General features: G+C 41.5%; 1 protein-coding gene across 1 annotated transcript in view; it reads left to right on the top strand.

Moving 5' to 3' along the window:
• si:dkey-109l4.3 (uncharacterized protein LOC559137 homolog) overlaps positions 1-14,606 on the top strand; it is a 29,778-nt gene extending 15,172 nt beyond the window's left edge. The window contains exons 3-4 of the mRNA XM_039758142.1: positions 6,909-6,991; positions 14,431-14,606. Of these exons, the coding sequence (XP_039614076.1) occupies positions 6,909-6,991; positions 14,431-14,469 (122 nt within the window). The 3' untranslated portion in view covers positions 14,470-14,606. The remainder of the gene's footprint in view (positions 1-6,908; positions 6,992-14,430) is intronic.
• Positions 14,607-14,924: the final 318 nt, after the last annotated feature.

Raw genomic sequence — 14,924 nt, 5'->3', positions numbered from 1 at the left:
TTTTGCTGTGTTGACCACATTACAAGCCGATTGGCTGTTCAGCTCCGCTCCTAAACCTCGGAAGTCGGCAGCAGCTCACAGGTTTAGACATTGGAGGGCATTTCCTCTAGAGAACACTAGCTCCCTGGTTGCAATAAGTTCTTTTACAATTGCGGCGTCTTAAGTAACCCGAACTATATAGATCTAATATTAAAAGACGATAAGAAATCACATAAGAGAAAATAACTTAGCTATCTTTAATGACGATTTACGCTGCATTACAGACGGAAGAAGCCAAATGGCAAGATAATTACCAAGGTGAGATCTTGATGTATACGGTCTGCCATTTTCCGTTGCTGCACTGGAAGGATTTTCAGGACAGAATGACGATATCCCCCTTCTGTCTGTCGGCTTCGAGGTGTTCGGCTGCTGTCTAAGTCTTTCATACTGCTTTCTCCATGTGCAGGCCCTCACTTAGGTAAATCATGCCATTCCAAACAAGGCAAAGGGGGGCATGCTGACACACAGAACTAGTGCATGTTGCCCATTTGTCTCTGTCTATCTTGTCCTATGCTTGGCCTAGCAGTTCTAAATGCTGAGAGCCCCTGTGTGCTAAATCTGGCCCGTACATGTGAGTGGATTTATAAAATCCTTTTTGTACAGAGCACAGTGACATTAAACTTATATTCTGAGCGAAAGTCAGACAGGCAAGAGGAGAATATACAGACTGATCACAGACAACTACTTAGGCGTGATATTTGAGCCTAATACACTGAATGAGTGAGGAAGCAGCACTAACCACTGCGCCACTGTGCTGCCCTGATTACCTGATGTTACTCTTAGTTGTTGGTTGATGCTCATATTCTAAGTGACTTGTAGATAAAAAGCAGCACAGTACCTGCCCTTGCAGGTTTAGTCACTGGTTTGAATTGGTAAAGGGGAAAATGAACCAGCATTCCTGTGAGTTGTTGTCTATCTGCTTAGCAATTTACATTCAAAGTGTGTTTTGAAGATGTAGCAGTTAGAAAAGCAATTAGTAGAGCCCTTCTGAATATAGAGAGGAGCTGTTGAAATGTCTGCCCCATTGAAACTCTGCGCTCCTTAGTTTACCTTTCACTTGATTATGAATCACCAAATTGGTTTACATTTAGTTGAGGCGGGTGGAGTGGTCTTGGACTTTAAAATCCAAAGCTGGCAGCTTGTTCCCTGTCTATGACACACTGTGTAACCCAGACAGAGTGCTTCCACTGTAAAGGAAAGCAAGGAAAACAATTGTGTTTTACATATTCACTTAAGCAGACGTTCACTACTGAAAGGTGCTAAAGTAACATTACATTGTCAGCATGATTAACTCCCTCAAGATGGGTGTTGACATCAAGGGGTATGTGGCTGTAACTATAGAGGAATATTTCATACCAAATTAAGTCAATGAATACACAAATGTATTGTGAAATGTAACAAATAATTAATACCAACTATATGTGAGCATGAATACGTGGGTAAATCATAAAGGCAATTTGAAAATGATGCATTAACCGTAACTGACGCAATATAATGCGTTCGCAATGGCTTAAGAGCAGGTTGAAAACACACCGTGCAACACACTGCTGTTATTCTAGTTGAAGCCAAGGTCAAATGAACATGGACGCTGTGCTGCTGGATTGCATCAATGTTGAGCTGCGCGCCATAGTGAAATTTGTTTGGACAGAGAGTGAAACCTGCTGAAATTCACAGAAGGATGTTGGTTCAGTATGGAAGTGAAAACGGCAGGACTCGATGAAAAGTATATGATTGTGTGGAAAAGCTTAAAGTGAGGAAAACAACAAGTGGAAGCGATGAATGTCGACCTGGTCAAAGATTTTCTCTTTTTTAAGAGCAGATCAGCATTCCAAAGACCTTCACCTTTCTTTATTTTCAGATACTGTATGATGGTCACAGTTTGCTGGTCCTGCTTTGGCTCATTTTGTATCTCATTATTGTTTGGCTGCTGATTAAGGAAAAAGAAGCAATGAATGGGGTCTGAATCTTCAAGAGCAAGTCAAATAAAATGAATTCAAAAGAAGTTAATTAGCATCAAAAACAGGTCACTAATTAAGAAAAAGGGTTAGAATGACAACCTGCAGCCACTGCGGCCCTCCAGGACTGGGGCTGGGCGCCCCTGCCCCTAGTGTATGATGACTTTACCGGAAAGTTTTTGCAAAATGGGTACCCAGATGGCTTACTGATCTACGCGAGTCAACATCCTTTGGGCAGTTCCAGCAGGTTTCACTCCCTTTGCCAGAAGAACTCTCACTATGGCGTATTGTTTAACAGTGATGCAGTTCATCACCAGAGCGTCCGTGTTCATTCAACCCTAGCTTCGTCTAGATCAGTGTTTCCCAAACTTGGTCCTGGGGACTCCCTGTGGCTGCAGGTTTTTGTTCCAACCAGATTCACAATGGGTGATAATAATCGATAACAACGGATCTCATTGAATTAGCTGGTCTTTTTTTTTTTTTACTCTTCTCTTATTCTGCATTCAGAAAAACACCACAATATGGTTTTATATTTATAGACATTTAGAATTATTTCTATTGTTTTCTAAAGATATAAATGCTTAACTCTCTTTTGTTGTTTCCCTGTTATTTTCCTGTGTAGTTTGCTCTCTTCATTTATCCCTAATAGTGACGATTAACAACCAGCATAGCAGACACCCGAGACGATGAAAGCAGCAACGACTTCAGTGTCAGACCCATTAATTAGTAAAATAATCAATTAAATAACCAGAACACCTGGAGAAGCAAAATGAAAATTAGGTTGAAAATCCAGCAGAACCCCGTGACCCTGTAAGTTAGGATATAGCGGGTTGGGTAATGGATGGATGGATACTGTAAACAACTTTTAAAAAACCTACATATTCCCCATATAACTGCTTATTACCATTTAATAAAAATCTACCAAACTTAGTTTGTAATTGGACTCCTAAACACAGAAACTGGGAGATAATGACAACTCACTTAATTAGGCTAAGAGTCCAATGAAAAACGGAAGTTGGTTGGAACAAAAACCTGCAGCTACAGGGGGTCCCCATGACTAAGTTTGGGAACCACTGATCTTAATTGAGCACAGAACTCTGTGCTGTGTGTATTTGAACTACCCATAAGCCATTGTGAATGTGTTGTATTGCATCAGCTTCTATCCATTGTGGTTACCACTCAATTTTTAAATAGCCTTTATTTTATGCTTTACAAGTCAAGTTGGGGAGCATGCACTGGGGTAGTGCTTTGCTGTACCCACTACATGACGAAACAACTCGGGATCTCAGTTGGCAACCCCCCAGGCAGACACGCTGTCCAGTCCCATCCTCCTAAAATGACCCTCTATCTGCCACAGCCAGGTGTTACATGGGTGACCCCTTGGCCTGGTCCAGCCACTCAAGTCCCCAACAATGAGGATCTTACGAGCTGATCACCCTCGGGTAAATGCGCCACATGGCCGTAGTGCCGTAACTGACACTCCCTCACAATGCAGGTCATGTGCCTCATTCGGGACTCCATGAGCAACACAAAGTCAAACCAACAGTACCCAAGGATTTTCCAGAGAGATGACGCTATACAGTGACCAGCAGTGTGTCTGTCTGCGGGGAGAGTGTCGACCTCGTCGAGAGGTTTACTTACCTCAGCAGTGACATTCATATCTCTGGTGACACTTTCTATGAAGTCAGTAGACGGATAGGGAGAGCATGGGGGGGTCATGAGGTCACTGGAAAGGGGGTGTGTGGCACTCCCGATATCTCAGCAAAAGGGTGAAGGTTCAAATCTTTGGAGTCCTGGTGCTTCCTGTTTATGAGACATGGACACTATCCAGTGACCTGAGATGAAGACTGGACTCCTTCATGTGTGTCTCTTCAGAGAATCCTTGGGCACCGCTGGTTTGACTTTGTGTTGGTTACGGAGTCCCAAATGAGGCACATGACCTGCATTGTGAGGGAGTGTCAGTTACGGCACTACGGCCATGTGGCGTGTTTCCCCGATCCGCCTCACAGGACCCTTGTTGAGGACCCGGGTGGCTGGACCAGGCGAAGGGGACGCCCACGTAACACCTGGCTGGGGCAGATAGAGGGTCATTTCCGGTGGGGTGGGATTGGGCTGTGTGTCTGCCTGGAGCTGTTTTGTCGTGTGGTGGTTGTGGTAATGTGCTGTACCAGTGCAGGCTGACCTAATCTGACCTTTCACAAAAAAGTGAATTTTCTGGGGAAAAATAAAACTGCACCCTAATTCAGGGTCATTAGGGTCAAGGCATTGTTCCTTTACTAAACAGGTGATAACAAATACATTCAAACAAGAATCTGAGTGTCTCCACCGTGGTGCGCTCTGTGCCGACGTTATCTGTTACATAATTGAAGAACTGGGCTGTGTAAAATGTCTGCGTCACTCGATGATTGAGTTAACATCCTGAGACCCACTTCATCTAATTGATGGCTGCAGGGAGACCAAGCCTGTTCTAACGCCATTGTGTGCAAGGCAGGGCCTCACAAGGCCAGATTATGTACAGTAGTTTTCTTTTGTTAAAACTTTGTGAGAAGATAAAACGGCAGAGTGTGGTTTTACACTTGAAAACAAAACCATTAGATTGTGGATCTCTTCTTATGCTGTGCTGTGAACGTGTGTCCCATTTCGTGGTAATTTAACTCTTGTAACTGCCTTAGGCTGGGTAAAACTCGCCTGAAATCTAAACGTGGAGTGTTTCTCTTTCAAATTACATAGCACGGTTAAAGACACAATGTCAATATTAACCTTTTAAAATAAGTATCTTGTCCTGCAGGCATCACAGTAATTTGATTCTTTGCACATGCAAGAGCTTTTATCTTGGGGAGCTGCACTCGTAAACCTGCAGATTTCAGATTCCATTATCAATCCCATTTTGGCAGATGATCAGCTCAACAAGCATTTGTCATGAAATAAACTGAGATGCCGTTTTTTATATGTTGGAAAAAGATCAGCTCTGACAATGTCTGCCTTTGGCCAGCATAATCTGTCCTGAAGCCAAAAATTGACATATTGTGCTAATGTAAATTTGTTTGGCACCATATCTTCCTTATGAGTGCTTTTCTCCTTTTCCAGCTCATTTTCCTCCCTTTATTCATTGTTGGCATGTTTTATTCCTGTTGTAAAGCTGTACAATCATAGGGGATGCGCAAGATTGGCTGGCATTTGCTGTGTATGCGGAGAATGTATGACACGAGTCCAGTTTTAATTTACAGAAGCAAAATAAAAGGCAAAATCGCGAGCTTTGTGGAAGTCATTTCCCAAGGCCATCGTAGACCTAATCAATTCACAGCCTTTATTTCAAGGTGTTTTTCCTTACACAATTAGAAGTTGTTTTTAAGTGCAATGCTGTATCCGTTGCTCATACCTGTTCTGTCTAAAGTGGCATCATAAGGCAGGGTCCCCTGCTGTGGCTGTGGTCACCACATAGGCAGGCAGGCCAGCCAGCAGCACCATGTAGTTAATAAGGCACTGGGCTCTAAACCCCAAGGCTGCCAGTTCAGTTTCCACATTTGGTTAGCTGTGTGGCCCTGTACGTGTCGTGTTATCAGCCGGGGCTGCTGTTTTCCTCTAGGAGGCGCTAGCTCCCTGGTTGGAATAAGTTCTTTTACAATTGCAGTATCTTAAGTAACCTGAACCTATATAGATATACTGTAATATAAAAAGGCAGTACCCCTCTCTTAGTGATATGGCGGTAAGAAATCACATAAGAGAAAATAACTTAGCTTTCATTAATGACGGTTTACACGGCATAACAGATGGGAAGCCATGACAAGACCTTTGTGTAGAGTCTGCCATTTTCGTCGCTGCGCTGGAAGGATTTTCAGGATCGGATGACGGTTCCGTCGGCTTCAAAGGTGTGCCGGGCAATGTTCCACGGCTTTATACTCTTTCTCCATGTGCAGGCCCATACTTAGGTAAATCATGCCATTCCAAACAAAGCAAAGAGATGATCCAATATCATGCTGATTCTGTCACACAGTAATAGTACAATGCCCATGTTTGTAGTTGTCCCTTTATTGTCTTCTAATGCTTGCCTAACAGTTGAGCCCCTGTGTACTAAATCTGACCTTGTATTAGCTGTACATGTGAGTGGATTTATAAACTATTTTTTGTACAGAGCACAGTGACATGTTAAAGTTGTATTCTGATTACAGCTGCTAATGTAAAATTCTGTATGCCAACGTACCTTGGCCTTCCGAGTCACCCTGGATAAAGGCATCGGTCAAATGCATAAATATGGCCAGACTTTGTGTGATTATTGTGCTCAAAGATCCCAAGTTATATGGCTTAGTTTAAACTGTCCTATTTAAGAGTGTGCTTAATAGGAAAACCCATTTAATGAAGCGGGTGCCCTCCCACAGTCCAGACACGTGCAGGTTAGTTGAACCTTTGATGCTGAAGTGGCCCCTGGTGTGTGTGTGTGTGTGTGTGTGTCACCTTCACCCTGAGACGGGCTGCCCAGGGATTGTTCCTGCCTCACACCCAGTTCTTGCTAGGATAGGCTCCAGCTTCCTTACAATTCTCTACTGGATAAGCAGGTTTAAAAAATGGGCACATAGATTTAATAAATCTAAAAATTCACCAAGAGTCCATCCTAAAGAACTAAAGTGACTACATCAGATACAAAAGTGTTTGTCAAAGACATTGAGGTACTTTGGCTATGGAGTAAAAAATGTTTTGGAGCACAAAAGGACATTTCTCCAATGTGAGCTTCCAATATGCCTTTGTAAATTACATGGTGTCTGAATATTTCAATTAAAATATGCCAAAGGAGGCCTGCCAGATGGTTGAGGTTACATAAAAGCAAGGCATAAAGAGGAAACTCAGAATGATTTTTGTTTATTTTAATTTAATAAGTCTGTAACACTATTTGCTGATTTTTCTTTTCTCCCATTTTAGGTCATGTCATTAACTGTTGGCGGTACAATGTGGAGGAGAAGAAGTTGTTTATAGCGCTCTCTTTTCTTTTTATAAGCAAACATGTAAGTATCAACAGGATAAATTAAAGATAGCCATATTCTGAAAGTTTCTTCATAATTTAATTTTCCCTTTGCCATTACTAACCCTACCACATCACATTTGGATATATTGAAGAACATACCAGAGATGGCTGTTTGGGTTCCATGCATGATGTGGTGTTGCTAGCAGGACTGTCGCGTGCGCACTGTGCGGGTTAGTAAAAGAAATGAAATGTTAGCTTCAGTGTTTCACTTCTATTACGTTGCTTTGTTTCACAAGTAAAGCCACCTGAAAACACAAGGAAACTTCACTGTATACCTTTTCTAAATTTCAATTTGTATTTCAGCGTTTCGAGAGGGCGGCACGGTGGCACTGCTGCCTCGCAGTTAGGAGACCTGGGTTCACTTCCTGGGTCCTCCCTACATGGAGTTTGCATGTTCTTCCCGTGTCTGCGTGGGTTTCCTCCCACAGTCCAAAGACATGCAGGTTAGAATCGTTAGCGATCCTAAATTGTCCCCAAGTGTGTGCTTGGTGTGTGTGTGTGCCCTGCGGTGGGCTGGCGCCCTGCCCAGGGTTTGTTTCCTGCCTTGCGCCATGTGTTGGCTGGGATTGGCTCCAGTAGACCCCTGTGACCCTGTAGTTAGCATATAGCGGGTTGGATAAAGGATGGATTTCAGCATTTTGTTGTCTTTTCCGTATACATTTGTTTGGATGGCAGATGCATTTATCTAAAGCGACTTACAAAAGAGGTAACCATAACTGAGACACATTAGGCTGGGGCCTGTTTGTTCAGCAAGTGTAGTGGGACATGTATGAAAAGAAGTAACTAATGCATATACAACCATGGTTTACATTCAATAAAGCAATTAAAATTACTCTGATAACAAATTAACCAGCAATATACAATGTTACAGAGCAAAGGCTTTTTTTTTCTCTCCTATAAATCAGTCTTCCATAATTATTTTCAGCTTCATTTTCAACAATGCATTGACATCATTTATGTAACTTCTGTAAACCTTTTGGCAAATTCATAATCAAACATGCAGTAATTAAGTTAAGGAAGGGTTGTCAGACAGGACTGAACATAGAATTCAACAATCTGACTTTGCTGTAATATATTTTAAAATAAGATGTCTGTTTAATTTGAGATGTTAGAAATGTGTTATCATGCCGAATAGTGGACCCCGCCCTGATGAGGGATAGCTGCTAGGACAAAGGTAAATGCATTGTCCTGTGCTGCTATTGTCTTTTCTGCCATCTCTTTTCATTTGCTACATTCAGGCCTTTTAAGCTAAGCCCTCATACTCTTCACTTCAAAATGGTAAGTAGCAGTTGTTTCCGTGATAAGACTTACTCATAGTGATGTAACAAGTTTCCATTTTGGCCTACATGCTTCTCATTTATTCTCTTTCAAAGTATTGTTGGCACCTGTGCAGGTAAAGCTGGTGGCAAATTACAAGACTTCTAATCGGAGGTAATGTCAAATTTAATGGCAGTTACTGATTTTTCTCGCCTGAATATTTTAGGTGACATGTCTAGAAATCACATGACTCCATGCATACTTTTCATCACAGTTTCACGATTAGAAAGTATCACAAGCTTGCCCTGTTTTCTGACAGTTACTATCGTGCTTCCTGAGAAAGCTGGTGCTGCACAAATGAATGTTTTTCAGGTACTGTGAGTTCAGCAGCAGTTTTGGCCTTGTCCATTTCATTGTGTTATGTACAGTATATTCAGTTCAGTTCAGTTTATTTTTGTATAGTGCTGTTCAGTGAGTACTGTGACAAGTTCACAGGTAAAATGAAAATACAAACTTTACTAATTGCCTAAGTACACATCAAGACACAGATATACATAAACATATAGGAAAACAGAGTAGTTTGGAACTGGCTAACGTAAATGGAGCCCAGCAGTATTCGTGTCCATTAATTAACTGTTGAACTCTGGCCAGTTGACAATGGAGAAGAGGAAAAATAAGCAGTATCAATGGGGAAAAGAAACCTCTGGAGGGTCCACAATCAGCTCAAAGTTATAAGGTGTCTGACAGATGAACGCCTCTTCTGTTTGCTCGGTCCAAAACACCTGCTTTCCTTAGTCCTCTTACTGCATTGTATGCATTTTACTTCCATCTGAGTTCTCATTGGTTCACAACTCTTACACACACAGAGTCCCTCCCTACTTGTTAGATTTTGTCAGGGTGAGTCGCTGGCTGGTTGGACTGAGTCTCTCTGGGTATTTTAGACTATACGACTGGCAGTCGTGGGACTGCCTCATACTCGCTAAGATTATGTAAATGAAGTCCACAACTGAAAATTGATGAAAAAGTCATGTAATGTAACAGGGCCTTAACGTTCTGAATTTCTATTAGAATACAAGTATACCAAGTCTAAGTACTGTCCTATAAAACTATAATACCTACTAAAAACCGGGAGTGGTCTACCCTAGACTTTCTTGTATACTGAGATATGGGGATTGATATTTGAGGAGTAAACTGCAAGACAATGATTATATTTTTATATTATGTACATTAAAGAACCATCAACAACAAATCAAATTAATAATATTTTGAACAGTTATTATAAAAGATGAATAAATCGCACTCTGCAGCTGCATGAATAAAAAACAAAAATTGAATACGTGTTCAGGTAAAGCACCACTTCCAGTTAGGGAAATAGCCCAAACGTTTATAGAAATCTACATTTTGAACTTAATACCTGCATGCAAAGTTTGGTTGACCTCAGTGAAAGCATACTCAAGTTATTGTGTTTACATAAACACATACACACACACACACAGACATAATTCCAAAAATTATATTTTTGGACTCGGAGAGGTATAAAATGTTGAGAATCTTCAAAATCTTGAAATGGAATTTTTGGAGGATACCAGTACTTTACCTATACTTCATATACGAGAAGGTAAAAAGTAATGCAAAGAGAAAGGGCATTTATTATGCCCTTAAATATATATATATATATATATATTTATATATAATAAATATATATATATATGTGTGTGTGTGTGTGTGTGTGTGTGTGTGTGTGTGCGTACAACACCAAAATTAAAAACTCTCCAATCAGTGCATGGGCTGCCTAACTGTGCAGTCTTTAAACGTCATCGCTGTTTGTAATAAGTTAATATAAAACATGACCCGGTGTCAAAACTTTGTCTGCCTTTGAGTATAGCAACAAATGAAATAGAAACTTGAACATACAACTGATGAAAAAAGCTAAAAGAATTGCTTGAGTGAACAGCGTAAAAAAAGGAAGATCATAATTTCCTTACAGATGTTGCATTTTCTTGACAAAAACATCACTTTGCATTGAAACCTGCCATCTTGTGGAACACTTTAAATGAACAAAATCTGATTGTTTTAGTGCAGTTCCCTTTTGAAGCAGTTAGAGAAAGTGATGTTGTTTTCAGCACATTTACATGTACTGTACAATTGAGAAAGGATGCTAGTTAAGAAATATATATTCGAGTCATTCAACATTTTTTTATGAAAAGGAATATTTCATAATGGTAATGTTGTCAACTAATAGTAACCTGAAGAATGCAAATTTTTGTAAAATAACCTTTCTGAGTCCCTTCGATTCTGCATAAAGTTGTCAAAAGCTCAGTTGTGCTGGTAAACCACCCACCTGGCACTGTTATCTCAGAGTGGTCACGCCAGGGTCTTTTTGTTGTTTGCTCTCTTTAAACTTTCTTCAGGGAAGATATACAGGGGTCAGTTCATCACAGGGCCCACTCACACACACACTCTGGATGTTCCAGTTAACCAACCCCCTTGGGATGCGAAGCAAACTGACGCAAATATGAGCAGATTGTTTTAAATCCTCACAGACAAAGTGGGGTGTGTGAGCTGGATCCATAAGATGCTGCACAACACTCTTATTAGGATGAAATGTTCTTGATATTATGACCGCATACTTAGCAAAAGCAAGGATATGTATAACTTCAATGTTCAAATAAACCCTATAAGGAGAAGGTGAATCATACTTATTTGATGAATTAAGAGCAGCAGAGTAACCTGGAGCTCCAGTGAGAATTCTCAATTGCAGTCCAAAAGCTTCACGCAGACTGCTTTCTATGTGTGATAAAAATGCAGCTCTGCCTTTTGATCCTTTTTAAAGCAGAAGCTCTTTGTGTGCTGTGCCTCTGCTCTCTCTGTTCCCATCAATATGCTGCTTTCCTGGCAACAAAGCATGGATGTCTCTTACTGCCGGTCTTGGAAACCAGCATCACATATTCTTTTTGGATCTGAACAAAAGCTTTTAAAGAAGGAAATACAAAAAAGAAGGAATAACCTTATAAATGAGGAGCCACCACTGCACCTGCTTTGCCAAGGCTGCTCAGGTCTGTGTTTAAAGAAAGAACTTCACTCCGCGCATACCGATCTGGCAGCCAGGCTTTGTAGTTTTAACTTGAGAGATGAAAAGAAAGTGAGGTTCACCATCTGTTTAGAGGATGCAGTACTTGAGTCTTTCTGCCTGATGGATGTCAGGTGATAGGCCTTAGTCTTCATTTGATTAACCTGAACAGGAGTGCAGCGTATTCTGAGAAAGCTGGCATATGAAGCAGGATTCAGAGTGCCTTGTATAGTTAGTTTGTACAGCTTTTGATTCCCAGGGGAAACAGCCTTGAGTGTGGGTGATAATGATGCTGTAACCTTTTCTGTACATACTGTCAATGTGTTTTGAGACAGCTAGAATGTCATGGCACCTGGCTAACGGAGATGAAAACAAGTAAGCCTGATGTTTCACGTATTTGATTATCTGGGACAAAAATGGATGTGGGCGAGTGTGACACTGTCAAAAAAGAAACTCTCTCTCTCTCTGTTACTGTTTTGTGAAAAAATGGACAGTTGTTTTGCAAAGAGCTCCCTCTTCAGAAAGAGAGAGATCTGTAATTGTAATTTTTAAAATTGTTATAATGGAGCACCTGGAGTGTCACCAGCTTCCCGTTGTTGCTAATGGGACATGAAGACGTAACCCACCAAGGTTTTATGATTCAGTGTATTACTTTACATTTGCCGATACTGCTTTGGATGCACATAAATATCATTTTAAGTGAATGCTTAGAGCCAGTATCTCTGTCTGACTGGCACTAGTGTTACTGGGAGGTTTGATTGTTTATTCCTTGTCCTGCTGCAGTCCCATAATGGCACAATTAGATGCCCACTCATCTTGTTCCGGGGTTGCCATACTTCTTGCGGATCCATTGGTGCAAGGACCCCACTTCTGGTACCATGTGACATGTAAGTCCCTGTCTTGCATCCCAAAACACGAGGCTGAGTCTCAGTACTTTAGCAAAACCAACTTTATACAACTTGAAACAGGAACAGCACGGTTATTTATTGTATACGGGATCAACCACCCTCTTATAGACAGACACAGCAATCAGGCAGGGTTGTGGCCAAGTAATCCTGTTCCCTGCATTTCTAATGTTCCTTGCATCACCCATTGACGACAGGCACTTATTGCGTGACCGCGGTCAGCTTGGATTTGCTTTTGCGGCGATCCACTGCAGCGTCGGGAGCCAGTGGTTGCCCCAGCAAAGGAGAAGCTGTTTTCTACAGACGTGGTGATCACCCTTTGGGATGCTCTTTGGCATGTGGTCCCGTTGGGGGGAGTCCCAAAACAATTTAGAAACCTTACAATGCCTACACCAAATGTTCCAAAGCCATAGGCATTAATATAAGTTGGCTCTTCCTTTTACGACTTTTACAGTGTCCACTGTTCTTTAAAAGCTTTCCACAAGATTTTGGAGTGTGTCTGTCAGAAACTGTGGCCATTTACCCAAAAGGGCATTTGTGAGGTCAGGTAACTCATACCGGACGAGAAGACCTTGCTCGCAGTTGGCGTCCCAATTCATTCCAAAGGTGTTCAGTAAGGTTGTGGTCAGGGCTCTTGATGGACTTGGCTTTGTGCACACGGACAGAGTCATGCTGGGTTAGAAAAGGGCCTCCTCCAAACAGGAAGTGCACAATTGTCTACAATGTCTTTGTCTGCTGTAGCGTTAACGGTACACTTCATTGGAGCCAAGAGCCTGGCCCAGGGGTGTCCAACTCGGATCCCAGAGCGCTGCAGGTTTTAATTCCAGCCACTTTCTCTGTTAGTAACCACTTTCTAATGCTAATGGCACATCGTACATTGCCTTGATTGTAATCAATTTCCATTATACTTGTTTGTACTTCTGTTGTGAGCAGCCAACCAATAATGAGATACAGAGTGCGTCAAAGGATGACCAGGCTAACTTAGATCTGAGGCAGTATCTACTTCAATAAAATATCTGGGAAAAAAAATTAAAAGTCTGAGAAATGCGGATATGCTGTTGTGCCTTAAACATTTGAACGGTGATCTAAGAAACGACTTACTCGATTTTGGGAATGACTGGTGTGGCAGAATACTAATAAGTTGTAGAATTAATAAACCACTAAATAAGAAATTGCTTGGAGTGAAAATGGTGAACCTCCAGGACTGTTTGACACTACAGAGTTAGCTGGTCGTCTGTTGGCTCGCTTTGTATCTCTTTATTGTTTGGCTGCAGGTTAAGGAAGAATAAAAACGATTGTCATAATTAAGGCATCAGCATGATTTTAAATGAGCAGCATTCTCTGTTTCCTGACTCAGAAAGCAGCCAGGGATGAAAACCTAAAGCCCTCCAGAATCTGAGCTGGACACCCCTGGACTCGCCCAAACCCTTTCATCATCATTACAGAAGGACCGATACAGCCTGGAAAGCAGAATTCATCGAGCATCTGCCAAGCCCAGATTGGTCCATCAGACTGTCAGATAGTGAAGTGTGATTCATCACTCCATGTTTCCACAACTGCAATAGCGACGTGCACTTCACCACTCTTGGTGACACTTGGCATTGTGCCTGGTGATCTAAGGCTCGGCCGTGGAAGTCCTTTTCGTGAAGCTTCAGACAGAGAGCTCTGGTGATCTCGGTAGTGCAGTGCACCAGAGGACGCTTTGCACTTCTCACTCTGAGTTTGTGTGGCCAAGTTGTTGTTGCTCCTCAACACTTCCACTTCTCAGTCGTTGAAGCTACAGTTGACTGTGGCAGATCTAGCAGAGCTGGCATCCAGTGACAGTGTCACTTTGAACCATGGAGCTCTTCAGTATGTTTGTCAGTGGAGATTGTGTGCTTAATAAAAACGAAGGGGGTGGTGTCTACCTACAGTACGTCTGGCCATATAGTGGACTTGTTCTGTTAGGTGCATGTCGTAGCTAATTTAATAGCATGATGAAGCACCATCCAACATAAAAATAAAAGATTTTATTTAAACTAAGGTTATATCAAGTAAAGATCAAAAAGTTGAATTGAATTCTGCATCCTATAATTGTATGAGAGCTGAAATGAACAAACATTTTGTGTTTTCCTCCATTTAACTCCTTTTCTTGCTCTTCCTACTGTTAACAAATGCTCAGGAGCTGCGTGTCCTCCTCTCTTGTAGGTGTTCGAGGAGGTTGTCCGTCTTCTTGAGAGAGTCTGAAAATGAAGGACCTTCAACAAAGGAACCAATTCAAAGAAAGGAGTCTCACTCACCGGAAGTGCTTTCCTTTTCATTTGCATTGCTTTACACGTATGAAGAGAATAAAGGTAGACAAGTTTTAGTTGAGTTATTTCTACGCTACACAGGCCTCGTCAAACACCACGTTGAAGTCACTTTCCACATATAATGAGTCCAGTGGTGTGCTGACCTTGTTTTCTTGACAAACACATCGCTTAAGGTAGAGTTTTGACTTTTATACGATCAAATACGTGTATGTAGTTGGGTTTTGTGACTTCTGCTCTTTTGTTATCTATGTTGGGCTATAAATATACAGTAGGCCACTGATACACACACACACACACACACACACACACACACACAGATAGTGTTAGAGTTTGTTGGTTTTACTGTTTATTCAGTAGCCAAAATATTTTGTAGCTTAATGTAAATTAATT

The sequence above is a fragment of the Polypterus senegalus genome, chromosome 7, assembly GCF_016835505.1.
Source record: "Polypterus senegalus isolate Bchr_013 chromosome 7, ASM1683550v1, whole genome shotgun sequence".
NCBI lineage: Eukaryota > Metazoa > Chordata > Cladistia > Polypteriformes > Polypteridae > Polypterus > Polypterus senegalus.
Note: the sequence above shows the minus strand (reverse complement) of the source record. Positions and strands in the feature narration are given on the sequence as shown.